Here is a 23868-nt window from a genome sequence, read left to right as displayed (position 1 = left end):
TGTGTTTAGTTTTACAGTAGTGTTACAGAATGTCTATGTAAACCCTCAGTCGTCCTGCTCGTCCAAGCCGCTTCTTCAGTTTTGGTCAGATTACTGCTGGACACTGCCTTATATGTGTCTGAAGGGAGGAGCTGAAGCTAACACTCCTATTTGTATACAGTCTGTTTGTTGTCATATTTTGCTTATTTGTTCAGGGCCCTAACGAGTGCTAGCATAATAGGAATAGGAAAAAAATATGTCGAAATCCCCCATTTCTGTTCAAAGATCGATGTCTTTCCTAATAAAAAATATTCTCTTTATATCCCTCTAGAACAATTTTTTTGGCTAAGATCTGTACCTCACTGTCTTCAAAGGAGTGGGTAGTGGCTTTGAGATGGAGATGAACTCTCGTTTACGGAGTGGCTGTTTAGTTTCTCTAATATAATGCTTACTGCACTCTTCACTACACAGGCACTTCAGACAGCAGTGAAATGTCTTCACTCTAAAACATACAGAATTTAAATTTTCTTTTGTTGTAGTATTAGTAGTATTTGAGATTATTACTTCGAGATAGGACATGGACACAGAGTAGAGCATGTCGTCGCTCGTCTCTTCGATGGCACGAAACAAATCATTTAATGTTCGGACGTAGATTCCAGGCTCCTTATCAGTGCCCAGCATCGTGTACGTCTTACCACAACCTGCAGACAGTAAACACAAATACGTACAAATCTGAATCAAAAGTATGAACTTATCACAAGAAATATTATTCAAAATAAATGTGAAATAAAGGGGGAGAGTATTAAACCAGTAGCAGCAGATTTTAAAATGTTTCATAATTTCAGACCATCAAGTCGTCACGAGAAAAACAGAGACACGTGAAGTACAAAAAAGTCTAATACAACAAAGTGTTTATTTATTTCTTAACAAACTTAGCAAACTTAACAAACGGAGTTTGTCTCCTCTAGATTTGTTCCATTTTTCAGTGTCTCTGGGTTAAAACTGCATTTGACCCAACGTTTACTGTCTCTGGGTAAACCTACATTTTACCCATTTTTCAGTTTCTCTGGATTAAACCTACATTGGACCCATTTTTCAGTGTCTCTGGGTTAAATGTGTCAGGAGCAGTGGACCAGGTCTGATTAGGATCCTGGTCAGGACGTAGCTGGAAGATGACTGTAAAAAGTACCTGTGGGTCCGTAGGCGAACACGGTGGCATTGTACCCAGAGATGAGACCCTCGATCAGGCCTTTGGTGGTGGCTCTGTACACCTCCTCCTGGAACACATTACATTTTTGTATTTATAGGGCCCATATTACGCTATTTTCTGATCTGTTATGCTATTTCCTCAGCAGACCTGGATTGTGTTTTGTTTCATTCACACATGTTAAGTAGTAGTATTGGTTCTGATGTATTTTAAAAAGAGTCTATTTTAAACGTACTAGGAGTGGGATGAGACACAATTTCCACAAGATGAGACAAAAGACGAGTTTGGGTCCACGAGAACGAGCCCAGACGAGGTTTTTGACATTACAACATTTTGTGGTTTAGTTCACAATTTTGGTCTTTATTTAATATTTTGACATCATTGTATCTCACAGGATCATTTTTCTCATGTGTGCACAAAGTCTTGTGGGAGTTTTGTCTCATTAAATCTTGTTCCATCCCTAAAATGTACATTAAAAGATTCAGACCCCGTACTAACAGTAAACGTACATTTGCATTATGTTCAGACCTGGCTGGATCTGATGTATCGTTATAATTAAGTATTACAGCAGTATTACAGTAGTATTATTGTAGTATTACTGTAGTATTGCAGTAGTATCTGAGCATTACAGCAGCATTTCAGAGTTCAGGCCTGGCTGGCTCTTGTGTATCGTTCTAATTGTAAATGTACATTAGTATGATGTTCAGACCTGGCTTGCGGAGTAGTCAAAGGCCACGTCGAACATATATGTTTTCTCTCTGGAGCGATTGGCACGAAGAACATCATCAGGGTCCTCCAGAGGGTCCATCAACACCACCATCTGAGGAGACATGTAGATTCTCATTTGAGCAGGTATCGATTTTGAAAAAGTCACATTCACAGGACAGAAATGAACCTTTCCTGAATATTTTTAGAATGATCTTGAGCTGTGTCAGAACAAGTATAAGACACAGACTAGTTTACACACATGGACCACTATGAACCTACTGGACACTGAGGGTATTACACAGATATAACACAGGAATAGAAAAAGTACTACTATTTAATGTTGAAAATCATGTTCTATTCAGAATTGGTATTGAGTATGGAGTATTCCTTCTTCTTCATCTTTATTTATTCAGGGCAACCCAATGAGACTCTCTTTGTCATGGGTGCCCTGTTTAAAATACAATACGCACAAAAAACAAACAAAAACAAATAAGCACGGTAGATAAGTCCATATAAAACATTAAACCCAGGTGCAGGTGTGTGTATAAAAGTTTGTTAACAGATTAAATAGTGATTGTGGAACCAAAGTATCCAGTTTTGCTTGATCTTGAAATTTTACATTTATGTGACGCAAAACAACCAAAAGACGTTTTTTCCCCAGTCTTGATGCGGCTCATCCTTCGCCTTATGCAGTCATGTGATCTGGTATTAAGTGTTTCCGTATCAATGATTAACAAGCAGGAGAGATAATCTGACAGTCTATGAAGAAGTCCCTTATAGATACATTTCATACAGCGCTGTCGTCTTCTAACCCATTTTCCCATGGAGAAAACAGTGATGGGTTTCAAATCCATCACCTGTAATGAAACGAAGGGCCAAGTGAAAGAGCGGATCCAACGGTTTCAAAGCAAAATGTACGGACACCACATCTCCATAATCCAGCACTGAGAGAAAGGTTGACAGATTTTTCGTCTGCATTTCAATGGGATACAATGTTTGTTTCTGTAATAAAATAATACTCTGGATCTGAAACTGATACATTTTTTAAAGGATAAACTTTCATCAACCCAAAACCCAAGAGTCTAATGTTTACTATCGAAATTGAGTTTGAAATTTTAAGTGGATTAATGGCTGCAGCCTTAGTCAGAAACACCATCTGAAGAGTCACAAGAGAGGGTCAGAATCACAAAGAGCAGATTAAATTGTTAAACAGGTAAATTAGGCTCGAGAGTCAAGAGCCTGGAAGCTGATCTCACGGGTGTGGAGGTAGGGCTGGGTAAGGCATCAAACTTTAATCAAGATGAAGAAATTAGCACTGACTAAAAGCCTGCGTTGTTTATGTTCATTAAATGTAAATAAAAACACTGTTTCTATTAGTTTTTAATAAGACAACATGAGTGTATATGATCGTTTAATAGAAGTATTGAATGATTTTATTGCCATATCACCCAGCTCTGGTTATAAACTTTGTGAGACATTCGGCACTAAATTTTAGTATAGTGTTGTCACGATACTAAAATTTCAAACTTAATTTCGATACTAAGGCACGTCTTTAGACAATAGACTGTGATTTTCCACATTAGGCAAGGCAAGGCAAGGCAAGTTTATTTGTATAGCACAATTCGTACACAAGGTAATTCAAAGTGCTTTACAGAATAAGAACGATATTAAAATCACACAAATCAAAACATAAATAATCACAAATAATCATCATAAAATTAACATTAAAAGAGAAGAGTGCAGAATAAAAACCTGTCAGTCGTATGCACAGCTAAACAGAACTGTTTTGAGTCTGGATTTAAACATTGTCAAAGTAGAGGCCTGTCTCACATCTTCAGGAAGACTGTTCCAAGTTTTAGCTGCATAAAACTTAAACGCTGATTCCCCATGTTTAGTCCTGACTCTGGGCACCAGCAGGAGGCCGATCCCTGAAGTCCTCAAATTGCGAGATGGTTCATATGGCACTAACATGTCGGAGATATACTTTGGACCTAGGCCATGGAGAGACTTATACACAAGCAGAGCTGCTTTAAAGTCTATTCTTTGAGCTACAGGAAGCCAGTGCAGAGACCTGAGCACAGGACTTATGTGCTCATACTTCCTGGTTCTAGTCAGGACCCGAGCGGCAGCGTTCTGGATGTACTGCAGCTGTGTTAAGTACTACCATCCATTAAATGGTAGTACTTTTTTTCTATTCCCATGTGTCTTATATCTGTGTGATCCTCAGTGTCCAGTAGGTTCACAGTGGTCCGTGGGTGTCTTATACTAGTCTGTGTATCTTATACTTGTGAAAAATACTGCTCAAGATATGTATATAAACAGATTTTATTCTACTGTGTTAAGTGATCAACAAAACCCTGACATTCTGACCTAACGCTGAATCAGGACCATAACATTTTTGATGGACGGTTGATCTCCAAGAGCAAGTCCAGCCTGGCGCAGTCTGTATTTTTACTGTTTATCTGTGATGACAAAAACACTGAGGACGCTGCACTTTGAAGTTCCACATTCAAATTCAAGAGCCACAGGTCTCAGTCTCACAATACATGAAGGAGAGAGAGTGGGAGGAGAGAGATGAGGAAGAGAGAGGAATAAGGGAGGGAGGAGAGACGGAGAGAAAGAGAGGACTATGAGAGGAGAGAGAGGGGTTCGCCAGGTTAAGCAACAAATACATGACAAGGAGAAAATACAAGGAGGTGAATGATCTTGAGCTGTGTCAAAGTATAAGACCAAATAGACCGGTACACATTATAGAACCTACCTGGACCACTGAGGGATTACACAGATAAAAGGCCACATGGGAATATAAAAGTATTCCAGTTTAATGTAGGTATGGGACGATATATGATAATGTCGCTAATAACGATTAAAAAGGTCCGCAATTAATCGTTTGTGACATTTTTAAAATAATCGCACATGATTATAATCGCCTTTACGGCACTAGTCTGCCTCATGGTTACGGTTTGAATGCAATGTTTAGATGTTAGTCCTGGTGTTTGTCCACAAGGGGGCCCTCTATCATAGCAATGAAACTTGTTGCTTCTGTGCCTGTTCTGAATTGGGGATGGTTCTTCACGACTCTCAGTCACTGTCATGGCTCCTGGGCAGTGGAAGTGTATCCTGATGACGCCACACATTTATATCCTCTCCTACAAACACGAGCAACTTACACGCACATTCACAAGACAGCCATCCTGCATTGTTTGACAAACTTGAGCTGAAAATATCCGTCATGAGTACGATGTGAAATAAACATACGATGTGAAATAAACTATTGAATGTAGTTTGTGTTAGTTTGGATTTGTGTGAACAATGATACGTGTTTGTATCGACCGTATAATTATCGTGATAATATTGTTACCGATTATTCTGGTCAAAATAATCGTTAGTCTAAATTTTAATCTCGTCCCTAATTTATTTTGAAAATCATGGTATTGATTGGTATTGAGTATTGATTTCCTATTCCTATGTATTACTTAGTATTGAAATGGAGTTTTAAATTTGAGTATCGTGATAACTCTAGTCTGGGTTTTGTTGCTGTGAGTACATGCGTGGTAATACACAGTGGTAGTGTTTCTCTTGACGCCTATAAAGTTATTTATTAAAGCATCTCATTAAATGTGAATGGGATCAGACCTGTTCCACCTGCTTCTGTCATTTGCTGATTGGTCTGAGCCGACGTGAGGCGCACTGTAGCATGAAGCTAACGGGCTGTCGTGTACAACACCTCCACCATCTGTGCTACGACATGTTAACCTGATGTGTTAGCTTAGCATTGTGTTAGCGTGTCACTGAATCTGTCCAAAACACCAGCTGCGAATCGGCTCCCTCATCTCCTTAAGACGAGAGAGAACAGAGGAGGGGTAAAAGAGGATGAGGAGGAAAGGAAAAGAGGAGGAGGTGATGAAGATGGTATTTTTTTTCGAAACAGTAGAAGGGCAAAGAATCTAAATTACTGCAACTTGTGGCAAGTTAAAATCAATTGACTTTACCATTAAAAGACAGTTTAACCAAACTAAACCACGAGTCAACCTTAAAGGCTCCATGCAAACTGAACAATGTAGCCTCCTCTGCAGAAGCCTCCCTAGAGTTTTGTTTAGTTTCATTCACACATGTTTCAGTAATCCTGCACACTTAGTCTGTGTCCCTCTGTTCTAGACTTCAGCACTGGTTTAGTTCAGGTTTAGTTCCGGTCGGATAATAAGGTAATAAATTTCATTCACCTTCAGCCGATCTCATCACTGAAAAATACTGAGTCATACAGATGTTTCTCACGAGTTTGAGATTAATAAAATGTTTTACTGTCAGATGCAGACGGCACAGTGTTTCTCACAAAGTGCAGCATTTACGATGTGCTTTATGGGGAAAAACTAGGGCTGTACTCAACTAAAGACATGCCCTGAGCATCGATGAGTCACTGAACTGAACACAGAGAAACAGCATCTTCATAAATGAAAAGGCAGATTAAACTGTCCAGTCACGCCCATAATCCTAATCACATAATTAGTCAACAAAAAATATTTTGGTTGACTAATACACCATCAACTAAAAAGACTACAGCCCAAAAAAAACACATTTACTGTGGGGTAATGCAGCTTTAACCAAGAAAGCTTCAGTTCTTTCAAAGTGTGTAAAAAGGTGAGAGCCAGTTTGATCCTGTCATGAATAAATCAAGAGTAATATCGAGGTGTGAGTTTGACTGAGTCCTGACCCGTGTTCTACAAGCCGCTTTATCACAAACATCATTTATTCATAATAACACAAGCACGTTTCATTAGAACTGAGCCAAAACGACACGGAACGAAACGGAACGACATGCTCCGAGCACAAGAGGGAAGAGGGTGATTATCCAGAGTATAATGGGGTTTACAATGGGGTTTACAATGGGGTTTACAATGGGGTTTACAATGGGGTTTACAATGGGGTTTATAATGGGGTTTATATTGGGGTTTATATGGAGTTTATAATGGGGTTTATACTGGGGTTTAAAATGGGGTTTAAAATGGGGTTTATAATGGGGTTTATAATGGGGTTTATAATGGGGTTTATAATGGGGTTTATAATGGGGTTTATATGGAGTTTAAAATCGGGTTTATATGGGGTTTATAATGGGGTTTATATGGGGTTTATAATGGGGTTTATAATGGGGTTTATAATGGGGTTCATAATGGGGTTCATAATGGGGTTCATAATGGGGTTTAAAGCAAGAAGGATGGAGAAAGAGGAGAGGGAGAAAAGATGAAGACGGGCAGGAGAGGGAATGGGAAGGGAGGGAAAACACAAAAAGAATAAAAAAGAATCAAATGAGAAGTTGATAAAGAGAGACAGGAAGGAAAGGGAGAGAGGAGTTAGAAAGTCAGAGAGAGAGAGAGAGAGAGAGGGTAAAGAGGGAAGAGGTGGAAAGAGATGGGGCACAGGAGATAGAAAGAAGGTAGGGAGAACTTGACAAACAGGAGGAATAACAGGTGAGATAGAGAGTTGTGAAATTAACAGAGAGAGAGAGAAAGATGGAGAGAAAGAGGGAGAGAGAGACAGATAAGAATAGAGTGGAGGGGAGAGAGAGCAGAGGGTGATATATTGATGTTTAGAGTCAGGGTGACAGCAGATGAATAGGCTATTAGTCTCATACACAGGGTAATAAAGGAGTATCAATGTACTATATGAATTATTTATGCAGCGCTGTTGAGTTTAAAGACAAACAACATTAATTACAATTGTCCATTAAAATTTTCTAATAAAAGTTAAAAAAAAAAATAACTTGAAGATGAACCATATAGACTATTCATAATTGCTTCAAGTATCTGTTAATACCTCATATCAAAAGATACCAGTGCAGAGACTCATTTATCATTTAAAGTAACAACAGAACAGACTTGAAAAAATCCAAGTTTAATATTACGAGGTATTTTGGACGAACATTGACCAGTAAATCATCTTCAAATCAAATGATATACCAAAATGGGATATTGACTGAACCGATATCTTGACGGGCAATATTTGATACCAGTATCATATCGGTGCATCCCTAATTTCTTACTATGGTTTTTATCGGCTATACACCTCTCCATTAAAAAGACCAAAGCTCATCATGGGTTTGTGAAGTCAGAGAGATGGAGGGAGAGAGGGACAGAGAGAAAGAGAGAGATGACAAACAGGAGAGACAGAGGGGAAGGGAAAGAAGAAAGACGAGAGAGCTCCATACAGACATCTGAGGGTCAGGTGAGGCTCTATATGTCACAATAGAAACACAAAGGACACTTCAAGTTCTCATGCAAGTCTGAAATGTTTAAGAAGTTAAGAAGTCCTGGTCAAGTCCTGGTCTTAGTCCTGGTTTAGTCTAGGTCTTAGGGTTAGGGTTAGTCCAGTTCAAGTAAAAGTTTTAGAGATGCTTAACCCAGAGTCAGAATTCAAAATGGCGGCTGCATAAAATAATTTCTTTGCAACTGCACCTCTATTTTCTAAAGACATGTTGAGCGTCTCATTTAGGCCATATTTAGACCTGATTTAGTCCTGGTTAAGTCCTGGTTTTGTCCTGGTCTAGTCCTGGTTTAGTTCTCACGCGGTGAGAACTAAACCAGAACTAAACCAGGACTGGTTAATCTTTGGTTTGGTCTTGACTTGATTTAGTCCTGGTTTAGTCCCTGGTTTAGTTCTCACATAGTCCTGGTTAATCTTTGGTTTGGTCTTGACTTGATTTAGTCCTGGTTTAGACCTGGTTTAGACCTGGTTTAGACCTGGTTTAGTCCCTGGTTTAGTCCCTGGTTTAGTCCCTGGTTTAGTCCCTGGTTTAGTCCCTGGTTTAGTCCCTGGTTTAGCCATGGTTTAGCCATGGTTTAGCCATGGTCTAGTCCTGGTTTAGCGATGGTTCAGTCCTGGTCTAGTCCCTGGTTTAGTCCTGGTCTAGTCCCTGGTTTAGTCCTGGTTTAGTCCTGGTTTAATCCTGGTTTAGTCCCTGGTTTAGTCCCTGGTTTGGTCCCTGGTTTGGTCCTGGTTTGGTCCTGATTTGGTCCTGGTCTAGTCCCTGGTCTAGTCCCTGGTCTAGTCCCTGGTCTAGTCCTGGTTTGGTCCTAGTTTGGTCCTAGTTTGGTCCTAGTTTGGTCCTAGTTTGGCCCTGGTTTGGCCCTGGTTTGGTCCTGGTTTAGTCCTGGTTTAGTCCCTGGTTTAGTTCCTGGTTTAGTCCCTGGTTTAGTCCCTGGTTTAGTCCCTGGTTTAGTCCCTGGTTTAGTCCCTGGTTTAGTCCTGGTTTAGCCCTGGTTTAGCCCTGGTTTAGTCCTGGTTTAGTCCTGGTTTAGTCCTGGTTTGGCCCTGGTTTAGCCCTGGTTTAGTCCTGAGAGACAGATGGAGCCCACAGTCTTACATAAGTTCGAGAATCAGGTACAGACCAGAGTTTTGTGGATCACATGGTTCAGGTGACTCAGTCTGTGATGGAGTGGTCAGAGGGAGGATAGCGAGAGAGAGAGCGGGAGAGAGGGGTAGAGAGAGAGAAGAAGAAGAGAGGGGGATGAGAGGGACTGAGAGAAAGAGAAAAAGCTGACTGAATCCTCTAGTGACGTCATAGTGGAGGGGAGAGACAAAGCGAGGCAGAAGAGAGGAGAAGGAGAGGGAGAGAAAGAGAGAGATGTTGACTAAAAGAAGAGAGTTGAGCGAGAGATAGAGAGAAAGAACGGAAGGAAGATAAGGGTAAACTGTTTCACACTGGTCTATTGAAATCTCTGTTACATTCAGTATGAGACATGAACACAACAGTGCACTAACCCCACGGCTGATGGTTCAATACCTGCTGATGCTCACTGCTCCTGTGTCCCTGGGCAAGACACGTCACCTTCATTTATAAGAGACTTGTGATTATTCGGTTGTAAGAGTAAATGAAAACTAACTAAAATCACAATTTAAATGTGTCCTGTGTCTCCATGGGGTCTTAATGTGCATAAAAACATCTAACCCTGTACTTTAGATCTGTACATCTTCTGAAATATCAATTCTTCTGGATGTGTTTAAAATGTGAACTTGTTGTTTGTGAGTTTGTTTTGTCATTACATTTGAAGCTCTCCTGTGGTTGTATTTAAACAGTGTCACTGTCCCCGGGTCACTCCATGAACAGAATGGGATTTCTAAAATAATCATGGCGAAGTGTTTCTTCCTGTTCCATCATAACGAGCCTCACTCTCTGAAGACGCTCCACTCAAAACATTCATTTGAAATAAAAGCTGCAGTTTCCATGACAACGGCTCAAACTGAATCAAAAGATGATTTTCCTCTGCAGAAAATCACAGAGATTTAGACCTGGTTTAGACCTGGTTTAGACCTGGTTTAGACCTGGTTTAGACCTGGTTTAGACCTGGTTTAGACCTAATTCAGACCTGGTTTAGACCTGGTTTAGACCTGGTTTAGACCTGGTTTAGACCTGGTTTAGACCTGGTTTAGACCTGATACCAGTCACATCCTTCACAAACACTAAACAACAAACACAAAAAAGCTTCTGCGGGATCAGATCATATGAATATCCAGGTACTTGTACTTCTGAGAATAAACTTTGACCTCACAGTTAGTGGACAGAGTTGACCTTTGACCTCACAGGTTTGCTAGTGCCCTCCAGACACCGGGACATATTGGACAGCGCTCTGTGTACAAAGTGGTTTCCTTCAGAACACAGAGGGGGTCAGTGGCTCTGTTCACATGCACCAGTCTGATTCTTATCTGATATAGAGATGCACTGATCCAGCTTTTTCAGTTCTGATACCGATACTTTGACTATAAGTATCTGCCAAGACCCGACGTTAACTGATACCAGTGTAGGGACAGAAACACAGATAACGTATTACACAAGAAATCCAACTGTGCAACTGTTTTTTATACTTCAAATCACCACTAAACAGGTGAGTCTGTTCTCTCTACAAACATTTTCGGAAACGTATATCAAACATAAACTGATAATCACAACACTCACAAATAGGGCCAGAGGCATAAAATTAGACAGTATCTGCTATCGATGACCTCTGGCCTGTAACGGGTGCTGTACTTCCTGTTTAACTGGTGTATTATTTGATATCTGATTCAAAAACAAACCAAAAAACAACTGATATCTGACTTTTCTGTTCCCGGATCACACTTCACACACCCTCAGTCTGACCTCTGACCTCTGACCTCTGACCTCTGCTGTACTTCCTGGTTGTTATTCCATGTATTTGATAGGTCTGATTCTGATCCAGTCTGATCCACACGCTCTTGGATGACACCCTCAGTCTGACCTCTGGCCCCTGTTCTACTTCCTGGTTGTGTAACAGTATTAGAGTATTAGGTCTCACTCAAAGGAAGAACAGTGTGTGATTTTGTTACAGCTGCACCTCAGCACCAAGACATGGAATCTAATGAAATCTAAAAACATTGTACATTGTAGTTTTTAGTTTGTTAGTATGTATGATTCTGAGCCAAATTAAAATAATAAAGACAATAACGTGATTGGAATAGATAAGATATTTGTGTTTTAAAATCAGTCTCAGTCTTAAGTGAAATCCCAATTGCAAATGTTATAAAAATCAAAAATATCTCAGGTATTTTGTCCATAAATGTCTAGTGTTGTTGTTTTGAATGCCGCTGTGATGATGTCACTCCCACAGGGGGCGGTGACGCTTTGAGCCTGATGGACCCAAGAGCTGCTCACCGTGGTCAAGAGGAACACTCCAGAACCTCTCCAGAACCTCGAGAGCCCCCTCTACAGGACACTCCACACACTCAATAAGACCTGCTCTCTCCTCCCTCCTCGAGACTCTGCTCAATGGGATTAAAGGTGATACAGATGCAGAGGACACGCCCCTCTCTCTTTTCAACAGAAATGCTGAAACGTGGCTTCCAATCTGCGTCAACAACCTCTCACTCGTTCACATTCTGCATTCAAACAGAAAAGGTGCTGTCTGAGATTAGACTGAAACAGGAGACGAGACAGATTAGCCGCTAACGCACATGCAGGCTAACCACACAGAGGCTAACACACAGTCACACAGGCTATTTTACGCCCTGTACGTGACCTGTGACCCCAGAGTCACCTCCTCTGTCTGAGTCTGCAGGTTTAAAGCACAGGGCTGTTTCACCAAAGCCTCTCCCTCCTTCCTCAGTCTGCTTTCGTCTGGGTTGGTTCACACTAAGTGCCTCCAGTTCCTTGTATATCACACACAGGACAGAGCCAGGTCGGCTAAGCTCCTGCCTCTGTTTAAATCTGTCCACAATGAAGAAGCTGCACGGGCTGAGTCTGACACAAGGACAAGAAAATAAAACTCACAAAAGACTGGAGCGGAGAGAGACTTTTGAGGAACAGCCCCTTTAGTCCAGGGCTGTGATCAATCCAGGTCCAAATCCTGTCTGTGTCTTGGTTTAGGTCTAGGTGTAGGTCTCGGTTCTGAGTCCAGGTCTTGGTCTGTTTCTTCGTTTAAAATCTTGATCTGATCTGCGGTCTAGGTTAGATCTTGGTCTCTAGTCTTGGTTTAGATCTCCAGTCTCTTTAGGAGTTAAATTGTTGTGTTGGAGTAGAGAGGTCTGTTTGACTGGTTTTGGTCTGGTCTCTGGACTTGGACATGGTCTCTGGACATGGACTTGGTCTCTGGACCATGGACTTGGTCTCTGGACATGGGACTTGGTCTCCTGGACATGGACTTGGTCCTCTGGGACATGGACTTGGTCTCTGGACATGGACTTGGTCCTCTGGACACTGGCCTTGGTCTCTGGACATGGACTTGGTCTCTGGACTTGGTTAGGTTGTGGTTTGGATCCTGTTTGTGAGTAGTTAAGATGTTAGATAGAGCGATGTGTTGCCTTATCCTGATCCGGTCTCCGGTCTCGGTTAGCTCTGGTTGTGAGGAGTTAAATGTTAAAATAGATCTGTGTGTTTGCCTGGTCTCAATCTGGTCTCTGGTCTCTGTCTTGGTCTGGTCTCTAGTCTTAGTCTGGTCTCTGGTCTTAGTTTAGGTCTTGGTCTGGTCTTGGTTTAGCTCCTGGTTGTGAGGAGTTAAACGTTAGAGTAGAGCGGTGTGTTTGCTTGGCGCAGAGCAGACGAGGAGGAGGTTACTCAAACAGCAGTAAAACTCTCAGCTGATCCTTTTGTGGTTTTGTGAGTTTTTAAGTGTGGCTTTTGTGTTTTATTTAACCAGGACAGACCGTTGATAAACCAGGGCCCACACAGAGAAGCACAACAACAAGGTCCTAGGTTCAATACCTTCTCCTTCTCTCTTTTCACCCCTTAATTCTCTCTCCCTGGGTTTTTCTTTTCTCTTCACTTACCTCTCTCCCTCTAATCAATTCTCTTCCCCCCCCATTTTTCACTCCTCCCACTCTCCTTCACAAAGTTTACTGAAAGGTAACACCCATCTTTTCACCTCTTTCTGGTCTCGTTCCCTCTCCTACCTCTTCCATCTCTTCTCTCCTTCCCTCTCTTACTCCTCCTCTCTGTCTTTTCTCTCCATACCTGTCCTCTTTCTCCCACCTCTCCCCCTCTCTCTTATCTCCTCCTCTCTTTCCTCCAGGCCTGACTCACACAGAGGAGTCCAGTGTGTCTGGTTCTCTGATCTCCGGGGGAACACCTGTGCCCTCCCTAAATGTCCCCAAACTGGGCTGTGCTCTTTCACGCCTGCCCCTGAGGACGTGGAAGTCCGAGGGGGTTTCCGGTGACATTATGGAGCATTATGGACGGGGGCTGAGTGACTGTGGCTTTGGTCAAACACAGGGACAGTTTATCTGAGTCCAGTGCAAACCAAATCCTCCGTATCTGAGCTCAGGGCTAATTCCTCTAAAGGTCGCAAACACAATTTCAGCACAAAGGAAAAGGCTTGTTATTCGATACCGATTTCGATACCGCAGCGATAATACAAACCACAATAACACAATATATCGCAATTGTAACAAAATCAGAATTTCCGTTTCTGCAATGATCAGATCACAAAGGAAGGATTCATGTAGATAATAGAATGACCTCGGCAAACAACAGAACAGTCTTTTTACAGAGAAACCTTGTTGTACCTGTAGTTTAGACCTCTACAGACAGCCCCTCCCTCACACGACAACCCAAATAAAAAATTATTTTAGAGTATAATCTTCAACTAAAAATAACACTAGTTTCATTAAAGAGGCAGTATTTTACTTGTATGGTATATTAACTGATAACATGTATTTAGATCACCGTGCTACAGTTATTGTTTTGAGAATGCTATAAAGGGAGTCCCCCTCTCCGTTTGCTCTCCGTGCTAAGTCACTCCGTACTATGTGCTATTACAACACAATCAACATGCATCTTGCTAATGAATCTACTACACATTGCATCAGATCAGAAGTTGCTGTGCACAGGTTTGTATCATGTTTTTGTATATTTTTGGAGAGTTGTCGTGTGGGAGCATGGGCGATGTGGGCGGCGCCTCGTACAGAATCTTACAGCTAATTGTAAGGAGGGTTTGAATAGGGCCCAGGAGAGATCACTAAAATACTTAAACCTCTCCCGAATACATTTTAGATAAGTATTCTATGTATGTTTAACTTCGTCCTTTTTACGATATTGGTTCATTATTGATTCTTTATTCACAAACCACATGAGACGTCATTTAGCTCAGAGTTAAAACAATACAAGGACGGAAAGTGAAATAAAGCCACCCGTCATTGGGGCTCTTTTACCTGTTCTACTGCTCTATATTAAATACATGAATATTTGAGAGAAGCCCCAGGCAGCTATAGATGAACAAGTAATGTGCATAAAAGAGCCAGTGATCCAGTGACATAAAGGTCCACTGCTCCTCTATGTGATCAAGGACACAGACAGAACAGAGGGAGAGACGGAGAGAGGGAGAGAGGAAAGGGAGAGAGATTAGAGGTAAAGAGAGACAAGTGATGGACAAGGGGCCACGGCTGAGTCCCTGGAGCTAAACCAACACAATAGTCTATTTGTTTCTGTTCTGCTCTGTCAGCTCTGTGTTTGTCCATCCTGAGGTCCGGCCTGTGCCAGAAGAGTTTGCATGTTCTCCCTGTGTCTGGTGTTTCTTCCGGTTTCTCATCAACCTAAAACATGCACAATAATCCTCCAATGAGGTACTCCTGACCTGGGTCCAGGCTCAGATCTGGTCCTGATGGGTCAAATGCAGAGGACAAGCTTAACTTTAATTGTAGGATTAAATACACAATTCTTATAATAGCTTAAAGCCAGCCTATTCTGTAAATTGACCTTTGAGAGCTTTAACCATGTTATAGTTGTTTCCCCTCACCATTTACTCACCCCAAAGTTGTATTTGAAGCGTGCCTGTTTGAGACTTTAATTTCAAGACAACATGCTGTTGATCTACCCCCCATTTTCACCACCATCGTAATATTATTTTCTTAATCAGTGATACACGTAGAATTCGGCAGCGTTGCGTGGTCATTTTGGTACAAATGAAAAAAAAAAGTGCAGCTCGCTAGTGTGATGTGCATTTATCCACAGGAGGGGCCAACAGCATGCGGCGCTTTGTTGTGATGGCGTCTGCTCCCATTGGTCACCCTCAGTTTTCTAACGTGAACGTCAGCAGACTTGTTTCTTTTTATTAAGTCGTTTTTGATCAATATTGTGACTTAAAATGTCCAAATTATAACGTAACGATCCACTGGGTCATAGATTATAATTATATAGGAGACATGCACAGATCAGTGAAAGGCAGAACTTGAATTTTCACTTTTGACTTGTACTGCAGTAATATTCTAAAGTATATTTCACTCCTGTCCTTTTCTCCTCCACACACCTCTGGTACATGTGCTTCTCACTCAGAGCCTTCAGTCTGTGTCTCTGTGAATGTGGAACAGACCAAACAAACACCGGTGACCTGACCTGTCTCCATGGCAACACACACATCATAAACCATCTGCACTCGCTGTATTGTCACCAACACTAAGCTCTAATACTACTTCTGCTGCTACTACTACAACAACTACCTTAAGTTCAGTGTTAGATCTAGTTTATGTTTCATTTAGACTTGGAGTAAACCCCTTTTTAGTCTTAGACCCATTCCCACCTTCTCTTTCTCCCCTTGCCTCCCTCCCTCCTCTCTGTGTAGTCATAGTTCAATGTAACAGGAGCAGCTGATGAGATTAAACTGTCTTCTCCCTCTCCTCTCCCTCCTCCCCCTCTCTCACCTCTATCCCTCTCCCCCACTTCCTCCCCTCCTCCCTATCCCTCCCTCTCTCTCTCGTTCTGTCTGTAGTTATAGTGAATGTAACAGGAAGAGCCGATGAAAGTAAACTGTCTTCTCCCCCTCGTCTCTCCTCCTCTGCTCCCCCCTCTTTCCCTCACCTCCTCTCCTCCTTGCTCTCTCTCCTCTCTCTCTTTTCATCTGTAGTTGTAGTAAATGTAACAGGAGTTGTCGATGAGATTAAACTGCACTGATGTTAGCGTCGCACAAACACAGCTGCTCCATTCATCTCCCTCTGATGCTAACGCTAACCCGCTTTAGCTTTAGCATTAGCCTCTTATAGTAAAGCAGATACTACAGCCACACGGCTCATACCAAACAATAAGGCACTTTAAAAATAATACATACTGATTCTCTCATAGCAAGATTATCAAACTTCTCAATATCAAACAAACTTAAATTATCACATAAAAAGTTTAACCTAAGACTAAATATTCATATTTGAACTCTGTTACTAATATGTGATAATCCCAGAGAGGCTTTCACAGTTGGGCTGACTCATGTTTCCTGTAATCCCAATAATGAGATACAGGTCGTTATTATAAAAGCCACTTAAGATCCAAAACAGCTCCTCTGGCTTTGCTCCTCTGGCTTTGCTCCTCTGGCTTTGCTCCTCTGGCTTTGCTCCTCTGGCTTTGCTCCTCTGGCTTTGCTCCTCTGGCTTTGCTCCTCTGGCTTTGCTCCTCTGGCTTTGCTCCTCTGGCTCTGCTCCTCTGGCTCTGCTCCTCTGGCTCTGCTCCTCTGGCTCTGCTCCTCTGGCTCTGCTCCTCTGGCTCTGCTCCTCTGGCTCTGCTCCTCTGGCTCTGCTCCTCTGGCCCTGCTCCTCTGGCCCTGCTCCTCTGGCTCTGACAGGTGGTTACTGGGGCCAAGTATGTGTCCCGGGGCCCAAACACAGATGGGGCCCCTGCAGAGATGAACTCCACACCGGCTACTGAATTGCAACTAACAATAACTGTGATGATCAATGAGCCTGTTGATTCTTCTTTAAAGGTCTAATATGTAACTTTTCTGATGGAGGGTCTGCCACATTATCATCTCCATGGAGAAATGATTGCATGGGCTTGAATTTCTACACTTCAATAACAAAATTTCAATTACTTCAATGTTTATATTGGACAAAAATCGAGTGAATTGAAAGACATTAATTCTTATTGCAAGTGGGGTCTCCTCTCCACAGATCTGACCTGTAACTTGCCCTAGTGGGGTCATAAGTGCACTGCTGTGTCTCTGTCCAGCTCTGTGCAGTGACAGGTGTGTCCTCCTCCTCGGGTTTAGACTTGGTTCTGTCTTATCTCTTTATCCGTCTGCTTTCTGCTCCTCTGTAATCCTCACACCATATGTCCAACGCCACATGGAATAAACATAGAATAAACACGGACAATACAGGGACAGTACAGGGACAGTACAGGGACAGTACAGGGACAGTACAGGGACAATACGGGGACAATGCGGGGACAATTCGGGGACAATTCGGGGACAATTCGGGGACAATTCGGGGACAATGCGGGGACAATGCGGGGACAATGCGGGGACAATGCAGGGACAATGCAGGGACAATGCAGGGACAATACAGGGACAATACAGGGACAATGCAGGGATAATACAGGGACAATGCAGGGACAATGCAGGGACAATACACACAGATTACTGATACTTTGCAGCATTCCCTGGAGTGTGATGCTAACTGTAGACACTGCTCTGTCTGAAGCTCAATTAGACTTTAATCTGAGTTTTGTTTTAACACAATCTGAGCTGATTTGTGCTGTTAAGTCACTCTCACCTTTTTGTTGAAAATCATCAACACCTGAACAGAACCACGAACGCTCGGATTGATCACAGACTCCTGAAAATGTGTAGTTTAAATCCAGACAACTCAGACAATTAATTGTGCATTGTGTCATCATGGTAAATACACAAATGTTGAACCTGATCATTTCTATTTGTGACTAGACCCAAGAACTCACTGTATTACAACACAAATCTGCATTTGAACCACATTCATTTCAGCTCCATCTGTATTAAATAATATTGGCCTATAGAACATTTGTGATGTCATCTGAAACCCAGATATACACAGACAATATAGAGGATATACCTTCAATAATGCAGAAAGACTGTGGTCAGGATAAGTAAGAATAAACCACACTAAACATATGCTCAAACAGAGACGGCTGGAGATAAAGGAACAAGAACAGGGACATATCAGTTTTCATTCACTTCACAGTTGTGAAACTACTGCATCTTCAGCTCCTCTGACCCTCTGTTCCTCTGACCCTCTCCTCTCCTCCTTAGACTTTCTCCTCTCCTCCTTCGACCTTCTCCTCTCCTCCTTCGACCTTCTCCTCTCCTCCTTCGACCTTCTCCTCTCCTCCTTCGACCTTCTCCTCTCCTCCTTCGACCTTCTCCTCTCCTCCTTCGACCTTCTCCTCTCCTCCTTCGACCTTCTCCTCTCCTCCTTCGACCTTCTCCTCTCCTCCTTCGACCTTCTCCTCTCCTCCTTCGACCTTCTCCTCTCCTCCTTCGACCTTCTCCTCTCCTCCTTCGACCTTCTCCTCTGACCCTCTCCTCCTTTGACCTTCTCATCTGACCCTCTCCTCCTTTGACCTTCTCCTCTGACCCTCTCCTCCTTTGACCTTCTCCTCTGACCCTCTCCTCCTTTGACCTTCTCCTCCTTTGACCCTCTCCTCCTTTGACCCTCTCCTCCTTTGACCCTCTCCTCCTCTGACCCTCTCCTCCTCTGACCCTCTCCTCCTCTGACCCTCTCCTCCTTTGACCTTCTCCTCCTTTGACCTTCTCCTCTGACCTTCTCCTCCTTTGACCTTCTCCTCTGACTTTCTCCTCCTTCTTTCTGTCCCACTGACCCACAGTTTACTTGAGGACAGGTTTAAGCTTTTACCTGAAATAGTCTGAGTAAATCCTTTGGTCTTTTCTCTGAGTCTATTTTAAACCACAGGACTTCATAAACACTCTCTAATCGCTTTGGCTGAATCCTGTTTTACTGGAACTGGTCTAATGGGAAATATATCAACAAAAGCCCAAACGTTGGCCCTTTATTTAGTCCTGACTTGAACCTGGGTTAGTCCACATTTAGTCCTGGTTTAGTCCCTGTTTTGAGTGCCTTTATACTTTAAAAAATCAAAAACAATTTCACATCCTTGCAATATGTCGTTTAATATTAGTGCTGTTACAAAAGGTCAGTCCTGGTTTAGTTCTGGTTTAGGGTTGATCCTTGTTTGAGCCCAGTTTAATCCAAATGTTTGGGTTCTGTTCTATTCCTGGCTTTATTCCAGGTTTAGTCCCAGTTTAGCTGTGATCTCTGTGCAAGTGTGAACGCATCCTCAGCCCTGGTTTATTCCTGTTCTGTTCTGGTTCAGTCCTGGTTATACCTTGGACTCTGGTTTCATTTACTCTGGTTTTAGTCCCTGATTTAGCATTTAGCAAACATTTAGGCTACTTGCCCCTTTTACTATAAATTCTATAAATGAATCTCAGGGTTAAATATTGTCGTCCTGATTTATTCTTGCATTCAAACTTGGACAATGTCCTCTCCTCCTCTGCATTTTTATCATGTTACCCATATTCATTTTTTCTCTCTCTCTCTCTCTCTCTCTCTCTCTCTCTCTCTCTCTCTCTCTCTCTCTCTCTCTCTCTCTCTCTCTCTCTCTCTCTCTCTCTCTCTCTCTCTCTCTCTCTCTCTCTCTCTCTCTCTCTCTCTCTCTCTCTCTCTCTCTCTCTCTCTCTCTCTCTCTCTCTCTCTCTCTCTCTCTCTCTCTCTCTCTCTCTCTCTCTCTCTCTCCTCTCTCTCTCTCTCTCTCTCTCTCTCTCTCTCTCTCTCTCTCTCTCTCTCTCTCTCTCTCTCTCTCTCTCTCTCTCTCTCTCTCTCTCTCTCTCTCTCTCTCTCTCTCTCTCTCTCTCTCTCTCTCTCTCTCTCTCTCTCTCTCTCTCTCTCTCTCTCTCTCTCTCTCTCTCTCTCTCTCTCTCTCTCTCTCTCTCTCTCTCTCTCTCTCTCTCTCTCTGTTTACACATAAGTTGCATCTGGTTTAATCCCCGTTCACCATTTGCTAAATGAGGTTACAGACGAAGTGCTGATGCTAAACACCAGAGTAATTCAATTAGACTCAGACAAACAACAGGAGCCGCTCAGATTAGCGTTAGCCGCGCGGAGTCAGTCAGTTAGCTCTGTTAGAGCGTGTGTGCGTTAGCATGTGAGTTAATCGGGTCCGTGGGGATGGTAGTTGCTGTGAGGAGCTGTTGCTAAGAGGCTACACTATCAATGCTCACAACACGGATCACGATGCACACACCTGTGGCACTGGCTTTGTGCTGGGACACACTTCAGACGAGAAAAACTAGATTCAACGCATAAAGATACAAAAATCTAAGTATCTTTCTTGGTTTAAATAAAAGAAGTACTTAACATGAATGTACACTAGAGCTGTCAAAAGTACCGAAAATCAGAAACTAATCAATACTAAAACTAGTATCTAAACTCGATACTCATTTGGGCAAGTATCGATACTAAAAGAGTCACATTCACAGGACAGAAATGAACCTTTTCTGAATGGACCACAACGGGATCTACCTGCACACTGAGGGATTACACAGATATATAAGGACACATGGGAATAGAAAAGAAAGTACATTACTAAAAGTCTAGTAAAAAAAAAAGTCTAAATAAAGATATTTTTTAGCGTGGTATCAGTACAGAGTATCGAGTCTATTTATGAAAATCCAGTCCACACCTCAGGGCTGTTTATGTATTTACTGTAGAGGTGCAGTGTCCCCAGAGACTTTGATGCTGCTGACAGAGACACATCAGGTTAAAGGACATCCCCAAACACAACACACACGTACACACATACACACACACACACTGCAGGTCTAAAAAATCCCAAAAGACATGATTACATCAGATGGATATTTCCAACGTGACTAATCAAGATTTCAGTAAATAACATAATTTAATAGGGAGCTTTTAGTTTCATTTTGAGCCGTTTTGCTGTTGAAAAGCACAATGTCATTATTATGGGATTAATACAGTGTTTTAGGAAGAGCTCTGACACAGTTAGACAGGAGTTTTTTTTCAGGGAGGCACCAGCTTGTTGCTCTTAGCTCTGAAATTTCAGTATCGCAACACTCCTCTCTATCTACAAACTTGATTTTGATACTAAGGATAGACTGGATACTCAATACTGATTTTGATACCACGATGATAGTAAAAACACTCTTTATTAATACAAAAGAATGTGATTTTCAACATTGAACGGTAGTACTTTCTTTTATAGTACCATGTGGCCTTATATCTGTGTGATCCCTCAGTCGTCCTGTACTAGTCCATGTGTCTTATATTTGTTCTGATGCAGCTAAAGATCATTCTAAAGATATTCAGGGAAGGGTAGTTTCTGTCCGGGACTTTTTAGTATCAATACCTGCTCAAATACCTGCTCAACTTCTGACAACATAAATAGATACAATAGTAAAACGCCTGACTATTTCAGTTAAAGGTGCATCGTGAAACTTTTCAGGTTGGGGTTTGCCATCTGCTTGTTATTTCTTTACCTGAAATGTTTCACAGGATGGTATTGAATTTGTCTGTCTTTCAGTTATTCCTCTGCAGGTGTTTTTATTGAAAAGAGAAAACCTTGAAACACATGAGTGGGGTCTCCACAGATCTGAGCTGTAACTATGTCTGGAGGCATCAGGTCCTTTGCTCCCCGTCCCTCCTTCAGAGCACTATCACCACACAATCAGCCACATCACACTAATGAAACTACTGCACATCACATCAGGTTTGTGAAGTTGTAGTGCACAGTTTTGTATCATGTTTTTGTATATTGTGGGAGCATGTCTGTAGTGTCTGACCTGTTGATCGACTCTGTGAGCCACGATGGTCGCAGATTCCTCCAGCTCTGCGTCGCTCAGAGGACGGACCCTCAGCGCCACCTGCAAACACACACACAATAGTTTAATATTCTCCACACACGAGGGCTTTTTCATGACCGATGATTTTGAGTCTAGAGCCACCAATGACCGATAAACACAAATGTGTGATGAATACAAATATTTCTATAATAATGACCCTACACTGCAGACCTGTAACACTTATGAGCTCAAGCTGAAGCTGCACTTAAGTGTTTAAACTATAGACGTTTAGAGACTTACACAGTTTAGACTTATACAGACTTATACAAACTTGAGTCGCACTCACACTAGGACTTTTGAACCGTAGCATAGGGTTCTATGACCCGCACTCACACCTGCACAACTGATCTAATCCACGGCCTGGTGACGTCATCATTGTTTACATGTTGTGCAGCAGTGCTAACGCTTTAGCAGAGAAAATAAGACCAGAGGCATGAAATATCTCTTAAACAGTGAGGCAGATATGACTCCTGCTGTGATAGTCCTTCATGGATTAAACAACAGAGTGGAACAGAAGGACGACAGGAGACGAGGCTTCAACACTTCTGTCTGTCACTGTCCTTACTGAAGCTGAGCGCAGATTCACCATGAGCTTTGGAGCAGAGTTCATTCACTTTTTCCTCTCCGTGCACAAAACAGGGCTCATAAATAGTGCAAATATCGTCCTGATAAATCGCCCAACGGATTTTATCTGATAGACTGATACTGACGTACAAGTCTAAAACCTACAGTCATGTTCTTCCATCCTGGTCACTGGGGTTCAAACTGTGTTATTAACCCAAATGTTATTACCAGCTTTTTTTACACCGATTACATCAGTATATCATGAAAGACTGAGTCAGCACGGCAGCTTACAGTCCAAGAGAAAGAGAGAGAGACAGAGAGAGGAGAGACAGACAGAGAGAAAGAGAGAGACAGAGAGAGGAGAGACAGACAGAGAGAAAGAGAGAGAGGGGGGAGACATAGAGAAAGAGAGAGAGAGACAGTGAGAGAGGGGGAGACCTAGAGAGAAAGAGCACAAGGGGGAGACATAGTGAGAGAGAGAGACAGAGAGGAGAGAGAAAGAGATGAGAGGGGGACACATAGAGAGAGACATAGAGAAAGACAGAGAGGAGAGAGAAAGAGACAGAGAGGGGGAGACACAGAGAAAGAGCACAAGGGGGAGACATAGTGAGAGAGAGTGACAGAGAGCAGAAAGAAGGAGACGAGAGGGGGGGGGCAGAGAAAGAGCACAAGGGGGAGACATAGTGAGAGACAGAGACAAAGAGACAGAGAGGGGGAGACATAGAGAAAGAGCACAAGGGGGAGACATAGCGAGAGAGAGAAAAGAGGGGAGAGAGAGTGGTGCCGCTTCAAACGTCCCTCAATAATTCAGATGTGACCTGGACCAAAGTGACCACATGGAAACACTGGAAAAACTGCTGCTGATGTATAGTGTCTATGGTCTTATAGAGCGGGACGCTGCTGATACAATAGTGCAGTGTTCATTTTGACAAACTAAATGTATTTAGTTTCAGTTTTTCTGCTAAATATGCTACTTTTATGCATTTATAGGTTTACGTCCAGCTGAACGGACATATCACACACTTCAATAAACTCTCATTAGTGTCGTCACGATGCTCAATACTGATTCTGAAACCACAACGATAATAAAAACTCTTTCTTTAGACAGTATAATGTGATTTTCAACATTAAATGGTAGTACTTTGTTTTCTTTTCCTATATGTCCTTATATCTGTGTAATCCCTCAGTGTGCAGTAGGTTCATAGTGGTCCATGGGTTTATACTAGTCTATGTGTCTTATACTCGTGAAAGATACAGCTCAAAATATCTGGTTTTCAATACGTTTGACAGCCCTAC

At 42.3% G+C, this 23868-nt stretch overlaps 1 protein-coding gene across 1 annotated transcript in view; it reads right to left on the bottom strand.

Moving 5' to 3' along the window:
• Positions 1-23868, bottom strand: part of kif19 (kinesin family member 19) — a 39228-nt gene that overhangs the window by 13132 nt on the left and 2228 nt on the right. The window contains exons 2-5 of the mRNA XM_033984307.2: positions 21949-22029; positions 1896-2006; positions 1169-1256; positions 544-680 (exon numbers count right to left, since the gene is read on the bottom strand). Coding sequence (XP_033840198.1) covers positions 544-680; positions 1169-1256; positions 1896-2006; positions 21949-22029 — 417 coding nt within the window. The remainder of the gene's footprint in view (positions 1-543; positions 681-1168; positions 1257-1895; positions 2007-21948; positions 22030-23868) is intronic.

Source organism: Periophthalmus magnuspinnatus, chromosome 19 (assembly GCF_009829125.3).
Source record: "Periophthalmus magnuspinnatus isolate fPerMag1 chromosome 19, fPerMag1.2.pri, whole genome shotgun sequence".
Lineage (NCBI taxonomy): Eukaryota > Metazoa > Chordata > Actinopteri > Gobiiformes > Gobiidae > Periophthalmus > Periophthalmus magnuspinnatus.
This window is presented reverse-complemented; position numbering and strand designations above follow the sequence as displayed.